The sequence below is a fragment of the Scylla paramamosain genome, chromosome 40 (genome assembly GCF_035594125.1).
Source record: "Scylla paramamosain isolate STU-SP2022 chromosome 40, ASM3559412v1, whole genome shotgun sequence".
Taxonomy (NCBI): Eukaryota; Metazoa; Arthropoda; class Malacostraca; order Decapoda; family Portunidae; genus Scylla; species Scylla paramamosain.
In genome coordinates, this window is record NC_087190.1 from 12,944,758 (window position 1) to 12,960,656 (window position 15,899).

At 38.0% G+C, this 15,899-nt stretch overlaps 2 protein-coding genes across 6 annotated transcripts; both read right to left on the reverse strand.

The window, feature by feature from the left end:
* Positions 1-156: 156 nt before the first annotated feature.
* LOC135092477 (ribosomal protein S6 kinase alpha-5-like) lies at positions 157-5,957 on the reverse strand. Its single transcript, XM_063991025.1, has 4 exons — positions 5,628-5,957; positions 2,423-2,638; positions 1,645-1,797; positions 157-1,197 (listed from the first exon to the last, which is right to left on the reverse strand). The coding sequence occupies exons 1-3, from the start codon at positions 5,658-5,660 to the stop codon at positions 1,699-1,701; spliced, it is 348 nt and encodes a 115-aa protein (XP_063847095.1). The 5' UTR covers positions 5,661-5,957; the 3' UTR covers positions 157-1,197; positions 1,645-1,698.
* Positions 5,958-8,662: 2,705 nt separating this feature from the next.
* LOC135092479 (ribosomal protein S6 kinase alpha-5-like) lies at positions 8,663-14,129 on the reverse strand. Of its 5 annotated transcripts, none has more exons than XM_063991029.1 (5): positions 13,802-13,849; positions 11,234-11,302; positions 10,824-11,051; positions 10,141-10,255; positions 8,663-9,711 (listed from the first exon to the last, which is right to left on the reverse strand). In XM_063991029.1, the coding sequence occupies exons 1-5, from the start codon at positions 13,832-13,834 to the stop codon at positions 9,482-9,484; spliced, it is 675 nt and encodes a 224-aa protein (XP_063847099.1). In that variant the 5' UTR covers positions 13,835-13,849; the 3' UTR covers positions 8,663-9,481. The 5 variants fall into 5 exon arrangements, 3 of the variants coding, with proteins under 3 accessions (XP_063847099.1, XP_063847101.1, XP_063847100.1); XM_063991031.1 differs by having other exon boundaries at positions 10,106-10,255; XR_010262873.1 differs by lacking the exons at positions 11,234-11,302; positions 13,802-13,849 and adding an exon at positions 13,918-14,125.
* Positions 14,130-15,899: the final 1,770 nt, after the last annotated feature.

The following is a 15,899-nucleotide window of genomic DNA, read 5'->3' on the forward strand; positions in this document are numbered from 1 at the left end:
AGATGTTAATGAGCTCTTGTTTGTGAGAGTGTGCCATAACATTACCACACACTCTCTATCAATATCATCATCATCATCATCATAAAACACACACACCGTAAGCTCCCTACAAGACAGTAAACACACAAATATGAGTGAAAAATGAAACTAGAGGAATAATAATCAACATTTTATTAAGGTAAGGTGAGATTACATCCTGAGAAGAGAGTTTGCAGACGAGGGTAAACAATTTCTCCTGCCCGTCTCAAATAAACACAAATACAACAGGGGAAAGGCACACAAAAAATATATATATACTTGATTAAGTATCTGTCATTACTAAGATCATTTCTTGGTTAGCACTCCCAAACAACACCCACCTCTCTCTCTCTCTCTCTCTCTCTCTGTTCTGCAAGGCCACACACGGTTGGTCAGGCTATTAGGGGCGGTTGTTTTCCACTGGTGAGGCAGAATAATTGTTAAACTATCACTGGAATCATGAAAAACATCCTTGAAAACCCCAGTAACTTCCATTACAGCCTGTTTAACAATAGAACCATGAAAAACACCCTTGAAAACCCCAATAACTTCTTGAAAAACGCCCTTGAAAACCCCAATAACTTTTTAATTAAACACTGACAGTCAGGCAAGCGGGTGTGGGCGTGTTTGGGAATACAGCCTTACTGATACTGCACATTTGATCAGTTGTGCTAATATAATTTGTTCTTAAACACTAATGGAATGTTTACTTAATATACAGCTAACAGGATTTGCTTGTTTGTTTACTAAAGATTAATGCACTTTCTCTCTCTCTAATCATGGTAATAAACACTATTTTTCTTTCTAATTAAATGTATACAGCCTTTTAAATTCACCGGAATCATGAAAACACCATTGAAAACCCCAGTAACTTCCACTACAGCCTGTTAAACCTCTTAAACTATCACTGGAATCATGAAAACACCCTTGAAAACCCCAGTAACTTCCACTACAGCCTCTTAGACTCCAATATGTTTGAATTTTTATCATGAACTCCAATCAAACTTACTAGTAAGCAAAATTCTTCCCTAGTTGCCATGTGGAATGCATGAAAAGCGAGTATAGTGGGTGTCGTGAGGGGAGTTGCTGAAAATAAATAAGGAGGGCCTCCCTGAAGCCACTCATCCTGCAGCAACTCAGTGATGGTGAGACGCCTTGAAGCATCTACTGTCAATAACCCTGGAGGAGAAGGATATGATTAGTACTTCATATTAGTTTCATAACATACATACATACATACATATAACAAAGCTGTCTTTTCCAAAAAGGTGGGTAGCCAAGACAAGGCACACAATTTTCACATTCACACTCATTCACACCACTCTCTTGTCCCTTGGTACCCAATGGAGCTCTCACTTTACGGGGGTTAGTCACACAGCTAGTACACTTTCCTAACACTAAACAGTAATAATAATAATAATATTCCTAAATTAGAATGCATATAATAACAAGGAGCAAAATTAGTGAGGGACAGGGAGTGGTTATACAAATGAGATCTTAAATTCATGGAATTGAAAAACTGCTTGCAAATTAAGTTGAAGAAAAAAGATGTATTTTATAATGTAGAAAAAGCATTAGATAAGAAATGGAGTAAATCAAACAACAAAACTGTGAATGATATTTTACCTTTGATAAGTTTGTTAGCCTGTGAGGAGACAGACCTATTCTGGTCCTGACACGTCAAAACTTCCATCCTTTATCCGAGCAATCAATGATTGGTGCTGAGGTGTCATCTTTACTTCTTGACTGGAATGGGGCTCTCCCTGACAACATTGTGTACTGAAATGAAATTGCACAAGTAATTAGAACAATATTCATAAATACTATCAACATTAACCATATAACAAATCTTAGACCTTATACTGCAATTCAGCATATTGTTTTTTAATAATCACAAACCTTTCTGAGACATTTGTTCTACAGCCATCTCAAAACATTTTAATGGCTTGATGCTGAAAAACTGACTAAATCCTTTTCTTGTAGATGCTTGTAAATATTTTGTGGAATGCATTTAGGGATATGAATTGCAGTAAGTCACAGTGAAAGGATTAGAATACAACAGGTTTTCTCTGGAACTCCCAGACTGCTTCTGTATTTCCCTCTTCCTCTGACTTTAACTCTTTCAAGAAGGAGGTTTTAAGACACTTATCCTCTAATTTTCGATGATCCTATTTTCACCTTTCTTTAGGGACTGGCACCTCAGTCAATCCTTCTCCCCCTTTCGTTTTCCTTTTTGTTACCCTAGGTCAGTGTCTCTACTTCAGGTTATATGATGATCTAATATAAAAGCTAGACACAATACTAACTATGAAGACTAGTACAGATGAACATGGTAAACACTTGACAAGATCCTATGAGCTACATTCATTGACATCATCCTCTAAAGATTTATTTTTGGACTTACCAGAATCACACCCAAGCTCCACCAGTCACATGTTTCATCATAGCCATTTGCTCCCTTCTGCACTGCTTGCCGCAACACTTCTGGTGCTGCATAGTGAAGAGTGAAGCACGGTGTCTTCATGCTGCCATCCTTTTCCTTGTCAGGCATCAACCGTGCAAACCCAAAATCCACAATCTTAATAACTGAATCTTCAGAAGAATCCTTGAACAAGAGATTCTGTGAAAAGATATTTACATTAGAATGGCCTTGGAGAAGGATAATATCTAAATGGAATAAATTCATAGTTTATAAAGGCCATACAAATTATGGAGATCAATATTACATGCAATAAATTCTTTAAAATTTAAAGCTGATGGAAAATCAAAGCAAAAAAATTTCCTTTTTTTCACCTTTCCTTTCTTCTCTTTTCTGTCTAGCCTCAACACCAACCACTTTTCTATTTTTATTTATTTATTATGGTGAGTCCTGAAAAAAATACATGTCTATGAGTTATTTCATACATTTTTTTTCATCACAAGTACATTGTCATCATCAAGAGATTGTCTTTCATCACAAGAGATTGTCATATAACCATTTTATACTCAAGATAATAAAAGACAGCAAGCGTTTAATTATTCACTTTTCAACTTTCCCCGCTTGTCTCTAACCGTTTTTCCACTGTGCTGGTGGTGGTGGTGGTGGTCTTCCTGCTTTTCTCTTTTGTCCCTCTAAATTCGTATTACTGAATATTACCTCTACATTGTATTACTGAATCAACGCCAATCAACGCCTAACCTAACCTAACCTACAGTGTACCTCTCTATTTACCCTCTACCCATCCCTACAACCTCCAGTACCTCCCCCTGCTAGCACTCTAACACCACAACACCCCGTCCAGACCCAGAATTTCCCCACACTTGCATCTAGTAGCTTCATATATCACAACACACGCTATAACACCCCTGACACGCTTCTACTATCACAGCCTCTCCCCAAAACACTCCAGAATCTTTTATTTTACCTCAAGCACACCACTTCTACCCTCAAAGACCCCATTCTTACCTGCAACATGCCTATAACATAACCAAAACACCTCAAAAGTAACTCCAATCACACTAAAACACCTTAAAACACCTTAAACATACCCAGAACATTCCTAAACGCACAAAGAACATCCTAAACACATCGAAAAGGCACCAAAATATACCCAAACACACTTAAAATACTCCAAAACTCACCCAAATTGACTTAAAACGCATCCAAACCACACCGTACCTACCCAAAACACATTCAAACTCATCCATAACATCCCAAAACACACTTAAAACATTCCAAAACACTGAAAACGGCCCAAAACACACTTAAAACACCCCAAAACACACCCAGACTGACCTAAAATACCCAAAAATACCCACAAACGCACCCACAACTCACCCGTATCCACACAAAACACACCCGAACTCATCCATAACATCCCAAAATACACTTGAAACATCCCAACACATTGAAAACAGTCCAAAGCACACTTAAAGCACTCCTAAACAAGCCTAAGACACCCCAAAACACACCAGGAACGCTAAATATTGACTCAAACATCACCAGATTCCATGAACACACACTCAACACCCCCTAAACACCTCCAGACACACTCCAACACCTCCTAAACACACCAAATACACTGAAAGCACTGTCACGGAAGACAAATACTACAAAGACAGACAGGGCAGCAGGGAAAATTAACCTAAATATTGTTTTCTTAGCATTTTTCTGTTTTACCACCTCCTCTATTCCTTCTCCCTTCCTCTTTCTCCTCTATTTCTCTTATTTTCTTACTCATTCTACTCTTATCTACACGTCTGAGTTTAGAAAGACGTGGAAACACCAGGAAAACACTGCAAAATACGATAAATATTACCGAGGAGACAGCGGAGCCGATCAAGGTCCCGGGTCCATGATGGCGGCCGTGACGTCACGGCAAATTTACGTACCGTAACGGATTTCATTTTGAAATTGACTCCTCGAAAAAATGGAGCTAGGCTGGAATGCCTTATATATTCTGACTTGACAAATACTTAAACTAATATTCACAATATTAAAACCGCTCCAGCCTGAGTAGTATTTAAAAAATATCCAAATGAAATATGAAAAAAGTGTTGAAATATTCGGCACCATTTAAATCATTGAAAAGTCCCCAACGTTTGAATTTTTAGGAACGTAAAAAATTTTAAAAAATCTGAACTATCATCTTACACAATCAAAAGTTACCTGGAACAACAATAAACAAATAAAACCGAAATTGTGTAAAAAACAAGTGTTGGAACCTAAATACGATTAAAAAACACTGAAAAGTCCACCTATTTTGACTCAACAACAAGATAAAACACTTTAAAACATACAAACTATTTTTTCAAGCAATGAAAAGTTAGTTACAAGCTGAAATAGAGAGACAATAACACAAAAAGTGTTGTAATCACAACTTTTAACAGGACCATAAACAATTTTTAAAGTCCACTTATTTCTCTCAACAGGAACGAAAAAACAATTTAAAAATCATAAGCAATTTTTAGAAATACAAAAGACGTAGTTAGAGCGTGAAATAAAAAAACAAGTTTGTCAAAATACTGCCAAAAAAACTCCCCACATTTTCGTCAAGCAACACAAAATTGAACACAACTCAACACAAGCAACGAAAACACTTCTAAAGCAAATAATTATTTTTATAAACCATAAAAACATGCTATACGAGCAGAATAAAGAAGTTAAGAAAAATACCAAAAAATATTGGAACCCACAGGTTGAGGCAGGTTGGCAGAGGTAGCCAGGCATCATGGCGGCCCTTGACAGTGGAGAGAACGGCCGCTATTTTGCCTGTTATTCTTCCATCGTAACTAAATGAGGCAATGGCGGATATATCTAGCTAGCGGATATGAAAGCCTAGTCATGGGGCTCCACTTAGTGACGTGTTAGGCTTACAATAAGTGAGAAATGAAGCAGATATTGGCGGACAAATGGGAAGGCTGCCTCCACCACAGCTGATAACATTAGTTACGTGGATTTTTTTTACGTCTTTATAATTCCTGTCATGGTTAATTAGTAAGAGTTTTGTGGTGGAGGCTTGGAGCGCTTGTGGCACCGTGGAATGCTGAGTCACATCAATATATTGCTAACGAGGTGCAAAAACATGAAATACGAGGCTTAACAATAAACAGTAAGGTTAACCACTGACCTGACAGCCCTGTGTTGTTGTTGTGGGTGACATGTAACAACACTATCACAGTTACCGCCTGTTACATCAGACTGTGCAAATTAGCTGGCTGGACAAGTGGTGGGCCGGTTTCTTACCAATATTAGCCTTGGTGGCACTGCACTTGGCACCTCCCGGCAGGCACCAAGCTTGCACCAGCACACGCTGACAGCCACCACGGCCCCTGTCACTGTCTTGTTCTGCGAAAATACGTTAAATAAAGCAGCAGTTTATGGCACCCTTTAAACATAGCGACTTGCTGTCTGTGTCTGGTACTGTGTCGTCCCTCCCAGCCTGCTCCGCACAGTACGCAAGCAAAACTATCCACAAGACACTTTTACCTTTCAATAACAAGCACCAACTTCTTTTATATTATACTAAACTAATAGAAAATTAAATATAAAGAATTATAAGCGTGTATAAATAAATCTCAGGCCATTATAACTTTAATTGTCAAAGTATCTAGACATTACTGATTGAAGCGCCAAATTCAAAGTGGTCCTGGCGGGGCTTGCACTGCAATGTCTCGTCCCTTGTGTGGCGTAATGTGAAATCATTGAAAAGCTTGTGTGAATTGAAGGCTTGGCTTAATACTGTGTTATATCTCAGCTTATCATTATTAAGTATTTACCATTTTACGTTAAAAAAACAACAATACTTCACAGAGATATCGAAGTATAACAGAGGCTCCCATACTGTAGCTAATGAACAACAGAGAATTACCAGCCTTTCTCTGTGTGTCAAGGAGAGCTTACCTGCATGTACTGAATATATGTTTTTAATTAGTCTTTTGTGATTAATCTTTTTTAATATATCTGCGCCAATGTAAACTAGTATGTGCTTAGAAGGCTTACCAATGTGTGGGTTGTGGTGGGTTTGGTGCTACTCCAAGAAAGCACATGCTGGAGAAGTCTGGGAAGCACTGATGTACAAATAACTGAGCGTATTTCAATTCACATAAGTCTCCCATAAAAATTAAAAGCTGACCTCCGTTTTCTCTCACGAACGTAAACATTTAGGCTATATTTTTATTTATTTCTCTCTCTCTCTCTCTCTCTCTCTCTCTCTCTCTCTCTCTCTCTCTCTCTCTCTCTCTCTCTTATTTTATTGTTGTTGTTGTTGTCATCATTATTCTTGCTTTTTTTCTTGTATTTTTCATTTTCTTCCTTGTTTCCTCATCTCTCTCTCTCTCTCTCTCTCTCTCTCTTGAAAGATTCCGTCCTAGAGATATAGAACACACACACACACACACACACACACACACACTGATGTAACGCCCTTCGGGAAACGCACGTGTGTGTGTGTGTGTGTGTGTGTGTGTGTGTGTGGAAAGATATAATTGCTTAAGTACAGCCTCTCTCTCTCTCTCTCTCTCTCTCTCTGACTTTCTACGTATTTTGCCTGTCTGTCCTCGTGTGTGTGTGTGTGTGTGTGTATCTCATTTATTCGTTCATTCATTATTTCATCTTTCATTGTATTATTTACCTTCTCTCTCTCTCTCTCTCTCTCTCTCTCTCTCTCTCTCTCTCTCTCTCTCTCTCTCTCTCCTCATTTTACGAAGCATATCACCAACTATCTTACTAATAGAGAGAGAGAGAGAGAGAGAGAGAGAGAGAGAGAGAGAGAGAGAGAGAGAGAGAGAGAGGGGATTTATAATATACTGACACATCTTGTACTTCAATCAATTTTTATCAATATCAATTATTTTGTTTCTTGGCATTGTAAGCAAATAGTTCATATCCTCTGTAACTAAAATAGTTTATATCCTCTAGTATATATACATATTTATTTCTGTTTGTTTGATTATTCTCAAAACAAATATTTGCTTGTTTATAATCAGATTCCACTTCAATTTTCTCTATTTCTCATGTATAATTATGATTTTTCTCCTTTCCTTCCTGTTCTTGCAAAGCCATTTATCCCTAAATCTTTTGTTATTGCTATTTATTTATTTTTTTTACATTTTCTTCAATTAGATTTTTAGTTTAGTGTTGTTTTACATTTCAGTATTAAGTAGATATTAAGTGTGCCCAAAAAGCTTGTGCTTCATAAGGGGCTGTTTGTCTTTCAATTAATTGTACCTTAAGCTTATATATGTACTATAGACAAACATAATAAAGTGTTTAAAGTGTTTAAAGTGTTTATAAGTAACCAAAAAACAGACAGGCTGAGTGAATGTAAGTGTGTGTGTGTGTGTGTGTGTGTGTGTGATGAAAAACCAACAATACATATCATTAATAATTGGAGAAAAACTACAGGACACTTGGTTAAGTTGTTTACTTACTATGTAGGAGATTACTAGTCTTGTTCTTCTATATATTGATGGGGCACGTCGTCAGCAGCAGCCCCGGCACTCTTCATTGGAGGAATATAGCACTCTTGATGTCATGTTTTTTATCATTGACTTTGATTGATGGCTTGAAGGTCGTACAGTCACTGGTGGATGTGGATGAGCTAGTTGTTCAATAGCATCAGGTAATTGTTTGCATGCTTCAGAGGCACATATATGGGCAGAATGGCACACACATTTCATAATAAAGATTCCTGGGCAAAGTTCCTTTAACCTGCTACTCACAGAGTTATTAGGCCCCATCATAGTGCTGCATCCATCACAACCAAAGCCAATCATATTAGAAGTAGGTATACCATTTTCAGTAAAGGTTTTCATTATCTCTGTAAACAACCTGGCAGCTGTAGCACCTTCATTAGCTTGACTAGGATCACTACTAAATAATGGCTGGTGACAACAGCATTTCCTTCAACCACTCTTACCATGATGCATCAATTCTGACAGACCGATATATCTGTGGATTCATCCACAACAATGCTCAACTTGTTCTGCTTCAAGATGTTAATGAGCTCTTGTTTGTGAGAGTGTGCCATAACATTACCACACACTCTCTATCAATATCATCATCATCATCATCATCATCATCATAGGACACACACACACACACCGTAAGCTCCCTACAAGACAGTAAACACACAAATATGAGTGAAAAATGAAACTAGAGGAATAATAATCAACATTTTATTAAGGTAAGGTGAGATTACATCCTGAGAAGAGAGTTTGCAGACGAGGGTAAACAATTTCTCCTGCCCGTCTCAAATAAACACAAATACAACAGGGGAAAGGCACACAAAAAATATATATATACTTGATTAAGTATCTGTCATTACTAAGATCATTTCTTGGTTAGCACTCCCAAACAACACCCACCGCTCTCTCTCTCTCTCTCTCTCTCTCTCTGTTCTGCAAGGCCACACACGGTTGGTCAGGCTATTAGGGGCGGTTGTTTTCCACTGGTGAGGCAGAATAATTGTTAAACTATCACTGGAATCATGAAAAACATCCTTGAAAACCCCAGTAACTTCCATTACAGCCTGTTTAACAATAGAACCATGAAAAACACCCTTGAAAACCCCAATAACTTCTTGAAAAACGCCCTTGAAAACCCCAATAACTTTTTAATTAAACACTGACAGTCAGGCAAGCGGGTGTGGGCGTGTTTGGGAATACAGCCTTACTGATACTGCACATTTGATCAGTTGTGGTAATATAATTTGTTCTTAAACACTAATGGAATGTTTACTTAATATACAGCTAACAGGATTTGCTTGTTTGTTTACTAAAGATTAATGCACTTTCTCTCTCTCTCTCTAATCATGGTAATAAACACTATTTTTCTTTCTAATTAAATGTATACAGCCTTTTAAATTCACCAGAATCATGAAAACACCATTGAAAACCCCAGTAACTTCCACTACAGCCTGTTAAACCTCTTAAACTATCACTGGAATCATGAAAACACCCTTGAAAACCCCAGTAACTTCCACTACAGCCTCTTAGACTCCAATATGTTTGAATTTTTATCATGAACTCCAATCAAACTTACTAGTAAGCAAAATTCTTCCCTAGTTGCCATGTGGAATGCATGAAAAGCGAGTATAGTGGGTGTCGTGAGGGGAGTTGCTGAAAATAAATAAGGAGGGCCTCCCTGAAGCCACTCATCCTGCAGCAACTCAGTGATGGTGAGACGCCTTGAAGCATCTACTGTCAATAACCCTGGAGGAGAAGGATATGATTAGTACTTCATATTAGTTTCATAACATACATACATACATACATATAACAAAGCTGTCTTTTCCAAAAAGGTGGGTAGCCAAGACAAGGCACACAATTTTCACATTCACACTCATTCACACCACTCTCTTGTCCCTTGGCACCCAACGGAGAAGAGAAAGTAACCCAGCTCTCACTTTACGGGGGTTAGTCACACAGCTAGTACACTTTCCTAACACTAAACAGTAATAATAATAATAATAATAATATTCCTAAATTAGAATGCATATAATAACAAGGAGCAAAATTAGTGAGGGACAGGGAGTGGTTATACAAATGAGATCTTAAATTCATGGAATTGAAAAACTGTCTGGCTTTAGGTCTCTGTGAACGATGCCTTTTCTGTGCATGTAGTGAACTGCTGAGTCACACCAGGTTCCTCATGATGACTGAAGCCTGAGCCTCTGTGAACCTCTCGTGTTTCCTGATCCTCTGAAGCAGCTAGCTCTCCACCTCCAAGGAGCTCCATCACAATGTAGGTGTGTGCCTGTGAAACCAACATGAATTAGATACAGGCATGCAATGATTAAATGCAAGGAAAAGAAAATAATATGATCTTAAACTAATTCTTACTTAAATTATTTTGTGTAATATCAATGACATATCCAAAAGAAAGAGTGAGTGAAGTTGAAAGTACTGATAGGTGAGGAAAACTACTTGGATGGTAGTACTTGGATGGGGTAGAGAAGTGTGTGTTAAAGGCATCATGCAGTTGAACAAGCAAGAAGGAAAGGTCTAGATAAGGAGGATGGAGGTTCTTCTGGTGTGGCCACCTCCTCAGGGGATGCTCCCACAGAGAGTGAGGCAACAGAGAGATAGGTAGATGGAGAGAATGCCAATGACTGTTAAAAGATAGTAGAGGAAGAGTGGTCTGATGAAATTACTGTATTCAAGCAGGAATCACTCTAGTGCAACAGTGTTTATCCATAACTGAGAGTGGTAGGTATTACATAGTGCTCAATAAACAAATTCTACAAAACAAAGGCATATATGGAAGACATTTTCAACTTTCATTATTCAGCTTCCAATGTTGAGAATCATGAACAGATGCTTACTTCATCATGGAAAACTTCATGGAACAGGTTGTTGACAATGTTGGAATGTCCTTGGCAAGCCCGGAGTAAATTGATTTCTTGTTGGCAGTCTAGTCTTCTTGACACTATCTCGACAGCAAAGTGTTGCCCGCTGGACTTTTGTGCACATTCCCGACAGACACTGAAGCTGCCGTCTCCGAGTACATTATCTCGGAGATCCAGTTCATATTTTTGGAAAAATGGTGAGTCCTGAAAAAAATACATGTCTATGAGTTATTTCATACATTTTTTTTCATCACAAGTACATTGTCATCATCAAGAGATTGTCTTTCATCACAAGAGATTGTCATATAACCATTTTATACTCAAGATAATAAAAGACAGCAAGCGTTTAATTATTCACTTTTCAACTTTCCCCGCTTGTCTCTAACCTTTTTACCACTGTGCTGGTGGTGGTGGTGGTGGCAGTGGTGGTCTTCCTGCTTTTCTCTTTTGTCCCTCTAAATTCGTATTACTGAATATTACCTCTACATTGTATTACTGAATCAACGCCAATCAACGCCTAACCTAACCTAACCTACAGTGTACCTCTCTATTTACCCTCTACCCATCCCTACAACCTCCAGTACCTCCCCCTGCTAGCACTCTAACACCACAACACCCCGTCCAGACCCAGAATTTCCCCACACTTGCATCTAGTAGCTTCATATATCACAACACACGCTATAACACCCCTGACACGCTTCTACTATCACAGCCCCTCCCCAAAACACTCCAGAATCTTTTATTTTACCTCAAGCACACCACTTCTACCCTCAAAGACCCCATTCTTACCTGCAACATGCCTATAACATAACCAAAACACCTCAAAAGTAACTCCAATCACACTAAAACACCTTAAAACACCTTAAACATACCCAGAACATTCCTAAACGCACAAAGAACATCCTAAACACATCGAAAAGGCACCAAAATATACCCAAACACACTTAAAATACTCCAAAACTCACCCAAATTGACTTAAAACGCATCCAAACCACACCGTACCTACCCAAAACACATTCAAACTCATCCATAACATCCCAAAACACACTTAAAACATTCCAAAACACTGAAAACGGCCCAAAACACACTTAAAACACCCCAAAACACACCCAGACTGACCTAAAATACCCAAAAATACCCACAAACGCACCCACAACTCACCCGTATCCACACAAAACACACCCGAACTCATCCATAACATCCCAAAATACACTTGAAACATCCCAACACATTGAAAACAGTCCAAAGCACACTTAAAGCACTCCTAAACAAGCCTAAGACACCCCAAAACACACCAGGAACGCTAAATATTGACTCAAACATCACCAGATTCCATGAACACACACTCAACACCCCCTAAACACCTCCAGACACACTCCAACACCTCCTAAACACACCAAATACACTGAAAGCACTGTCACGGAAGACAAATACTACAAAGACAGACAGGGCAGCAGGGAAAATTAACCTAAATATTGTTTTCTTAGCATTTTTCTGTTTTACCACCTCCTCTATTCCTTCTCCCTTCCTCTTTCTCCTCTATTTCTCTTATTTTCTTACTCATTCTACTCTTATCTACACGTCTGAGTTTAGAAAGACGTGGAAACACCAGGAAAACACTGCAAAATACGATAAATATTACCGAGGAGACAGCGGAGCCGATCAAGGTCCCGGGTCCATGATGGCGGCCGTGACGTCACGGCAAATTTACGTACCGTAACGGATTTCATTTTGAAATTGACTCCTCGAAAAAATGGAGCTAGGCTGGAATGCCTTATATATTCTGACTTGACAAATACTTAAACTAATATTCACAATATTAAAACAGCTCCAGCCTGAGTAGTATTTAAAAAATATCCAAATGAAATATGAAAAAAGTGTTGAAATATTCGGCACCATTTAAATCATTGAAAAGTCCCCAACGTTTGAATTTTTAGGAACGTAAAAAATTTTAAAAAATCTGAACTATCATCTTACACAATCAAAAGTTACCTGGAACAACAATAAACAAATAAAACCGAAATTGTGTAAAAAACAAGTGTTGGAACCTAAATACGATTAAAAAACACTGAAAAGTCCACCTATTTTGACTCAACAACAAGATAAAACACTTTAAAACATACAAACTATTTTTTCAAGCAATGAAAAGTTAGTTACAAGCTGAAATAGAGAGACAATAACACAAAAAGTGTTGTAATCACAACTTTTAACAGGACCATAAACCATTTTTAAAGTCCACTTATTTCTCTCAACAGGAACGAAAAAACAATTTAAAAATCATAAGCAATTTTTAGAAATACAAAAGACGTAGTTAGAGCGTGAAATAAAAAAACAAGTTTGTCAAAATACTGCCAAAAAAACTCCCCACATTTTCGTCAAGCAACACAAAATTGAACACAACTCAACACAAGCAACGAAAACACTTCTAAAGCAAATAATTATTTTTATAAACCATAAAAACATGCTATACGAGCAGAATAAAGAAGTTAAGAAAAATACCAAAAAATATTGGAACCCACAGGTTGAGGCAGGTTGGCAGAGGTAGCCAGGCATCATGGCGGCCCTTGACAGTGGAGAGAACGGCCGCTATTTTGCCTGTTATTCTTCCATCGTAACTAAATGAGGCAATGGCGGATATATCTAGCTAGCGGATATGAAAGCCTAGTCATGGGGCTCCACTTAGTGACGTGTTAGGCTTACAATAAGTGAGAAATGAAGCAGATATTGGCGGACAAATGGGGAAGGCTGCCTCCACCTCAGCTGATAACATTAGGCAGTTGGATTTTTTTTACGTCTTTATAATTCCTGTCATGGTTAATTAGTAAGAGTTTTGTGGTGGAGGCTTGGAGCGCTTGTGGCACCGTGGAATGCTGAGTCACATCAATATATTCCTAACGAGGTGCAAAAACATGAAATACGAGGCTTAACAATAAACAGTAAGGTTAACCACTGACCTGACAGCCCTGTGTTGTTGTTGTGGGTGACATGTAACAACACTATCACAGTTACCGCCTGTTACATCAGACTGTGCAAATTAGCTGGCTGGACAAGTGGTGGGCCGGTTTCTTACCAATATTAGCCTTGGTGGCACTGCACTTGGCACCTCCCGGCAGGCACCAAGCTTGCACCAGCACACGCTGACAGCCACCACGGCCCCTGTCACTGTCTTGTTCTGCGAAAATACGTTAAATAAAGCAGCAGTTTATGGCACCCTTTAAACATAGCGACTTGCTGTCTGTGTCTGGTACTGTGTCGTCCCTCCCAGCCTGCTCCGCACAGTACGCAAGCAAAACTATCCACAAGACACTTTTACCTTTCAATAACAAGCACCAACTTCTTTTATATTATACTAAACTAATAGAAAATTAAATATAAAGAATTATGAGCGTGTAAAAATAAATCTCAGGCCATTATAACTGTAATTGTCAAAGTATCTAGACATTACTGATTGAAGCGCCAAATTCAAAGTGGTCCTGGCGGGGCTTGCACTGCAATGTCTCGTCCCTTGTGTGGCGTAATGTGAAATCATTGAAAAGCTTGTGTGAATTGAAGGCTTGGCTTAATACTGTGTTATATCTCAGCTTATCATTATTAAGTATTTACCATTTTACGTTAAAAAAACAACAATACTTCACAGAGATATCGAAGTATAACAGAGGCTCCCATACTGTAGCTAATGAACAACAGAGAATTACCAGCCTTTCTCTGTGTGTCAAGGAGAGCTTACCTGCATGTACTGAATATATGTTTTTAATTAGTCTTTTGTGATTAATCTTTTTTAATATATCTGCGCCAATGTAAACTAGTATGTGCTTAGAAGGCTTACCAATGTGTGGGTTGTGGTGGGTTTGGTGCTACTCCAAGAAAGCACATGCTGGAGAAGTCTGGGAAGCACTGATGTACAAATAACTGAGCGTATTTCAATTCACATAAGTCTCCCATAAAAATTAAAAGCTGACCTCCGTTTTCTCTCACGAACGTAAACATTTAGGCTATATTTTTATTTATTTCTCTCTCTCTCTCTCTCTCTCTCTCTCTCTCTCTCTCTCTCTCTCTCTCTCTCTCTCTCTTATTTTATTGTTGTTGTTGTTGTCATCATTATTCTTGCTTTTTTTCTTGTATTTTTCATTTTCTTCCTTGTTTCCTCATCTCTCTCTCTCTCTCTCTCTCTCTCTTGAAAGATTCCGTCCTAGAGATATAGAACACACACACACACACACACACACACACACTGATGTAACGCCCTTCGGGAAACGCACGTGTGTGTGTGTGTGTGTGTGTGTGTGTGTGTGGAAAGATATAATTGCTTAAGTACAGCCTCTCTCTCTCTCTCTCTCTCTCTCCTCATTTTGCGAAGCATATCACCAACTATCTAACTAATAGAGAGAGAGAGAGAGAGAGAGAGAGGGGATTTATAATATACTGACACATCTTGTACTTCAATCAATTTTTATCAATATCAATTATTTTGTTTCTTGGCATTGTAAGCAAATAGTTCATATCCTCTGTAACTAAAATAGTTTATATCCTCTAGTATATATACATATTTATTTCTGTTTGTTTGATTATTCTCAAAACAAATATTTGCTTGTTTATAATCAGATTCCACTTCAATTTTCTCTATTTCTCATGTATAATTATGATTTTTCTCCTTTCCTTCCTGTTCTTGCAAAGCCATTTATCCCTAAATCTTTTGTTATTGCTATTTATTTATTTTTTTTACATTTTCTTCAATTAGATTTTTAGTTTAGTGTTGTTTTACATTTCAGTATTAAGTAGATATGAAGTGTGCCCAAAAAGCTTGTGCTTCATAAGGGGCTGTTTGTCTTTCAATTAATTGTACCTTAAGCTTATATATGTACTATAGACAAACATAATAAAGTGTTTAAAGTGTTTAAAGTGTTTATAAGTAACCAAAAAACAGACAGGCTGAGTGAATGTAAGTGTGTGTGTGTGTGTGTGTGTGTGTGATGAAAAACCAACAATACATATCATTAATAATTGGAGAAAAACTACAGGACACTTGGTTAAGTTGTTTACTTACTATGTAGG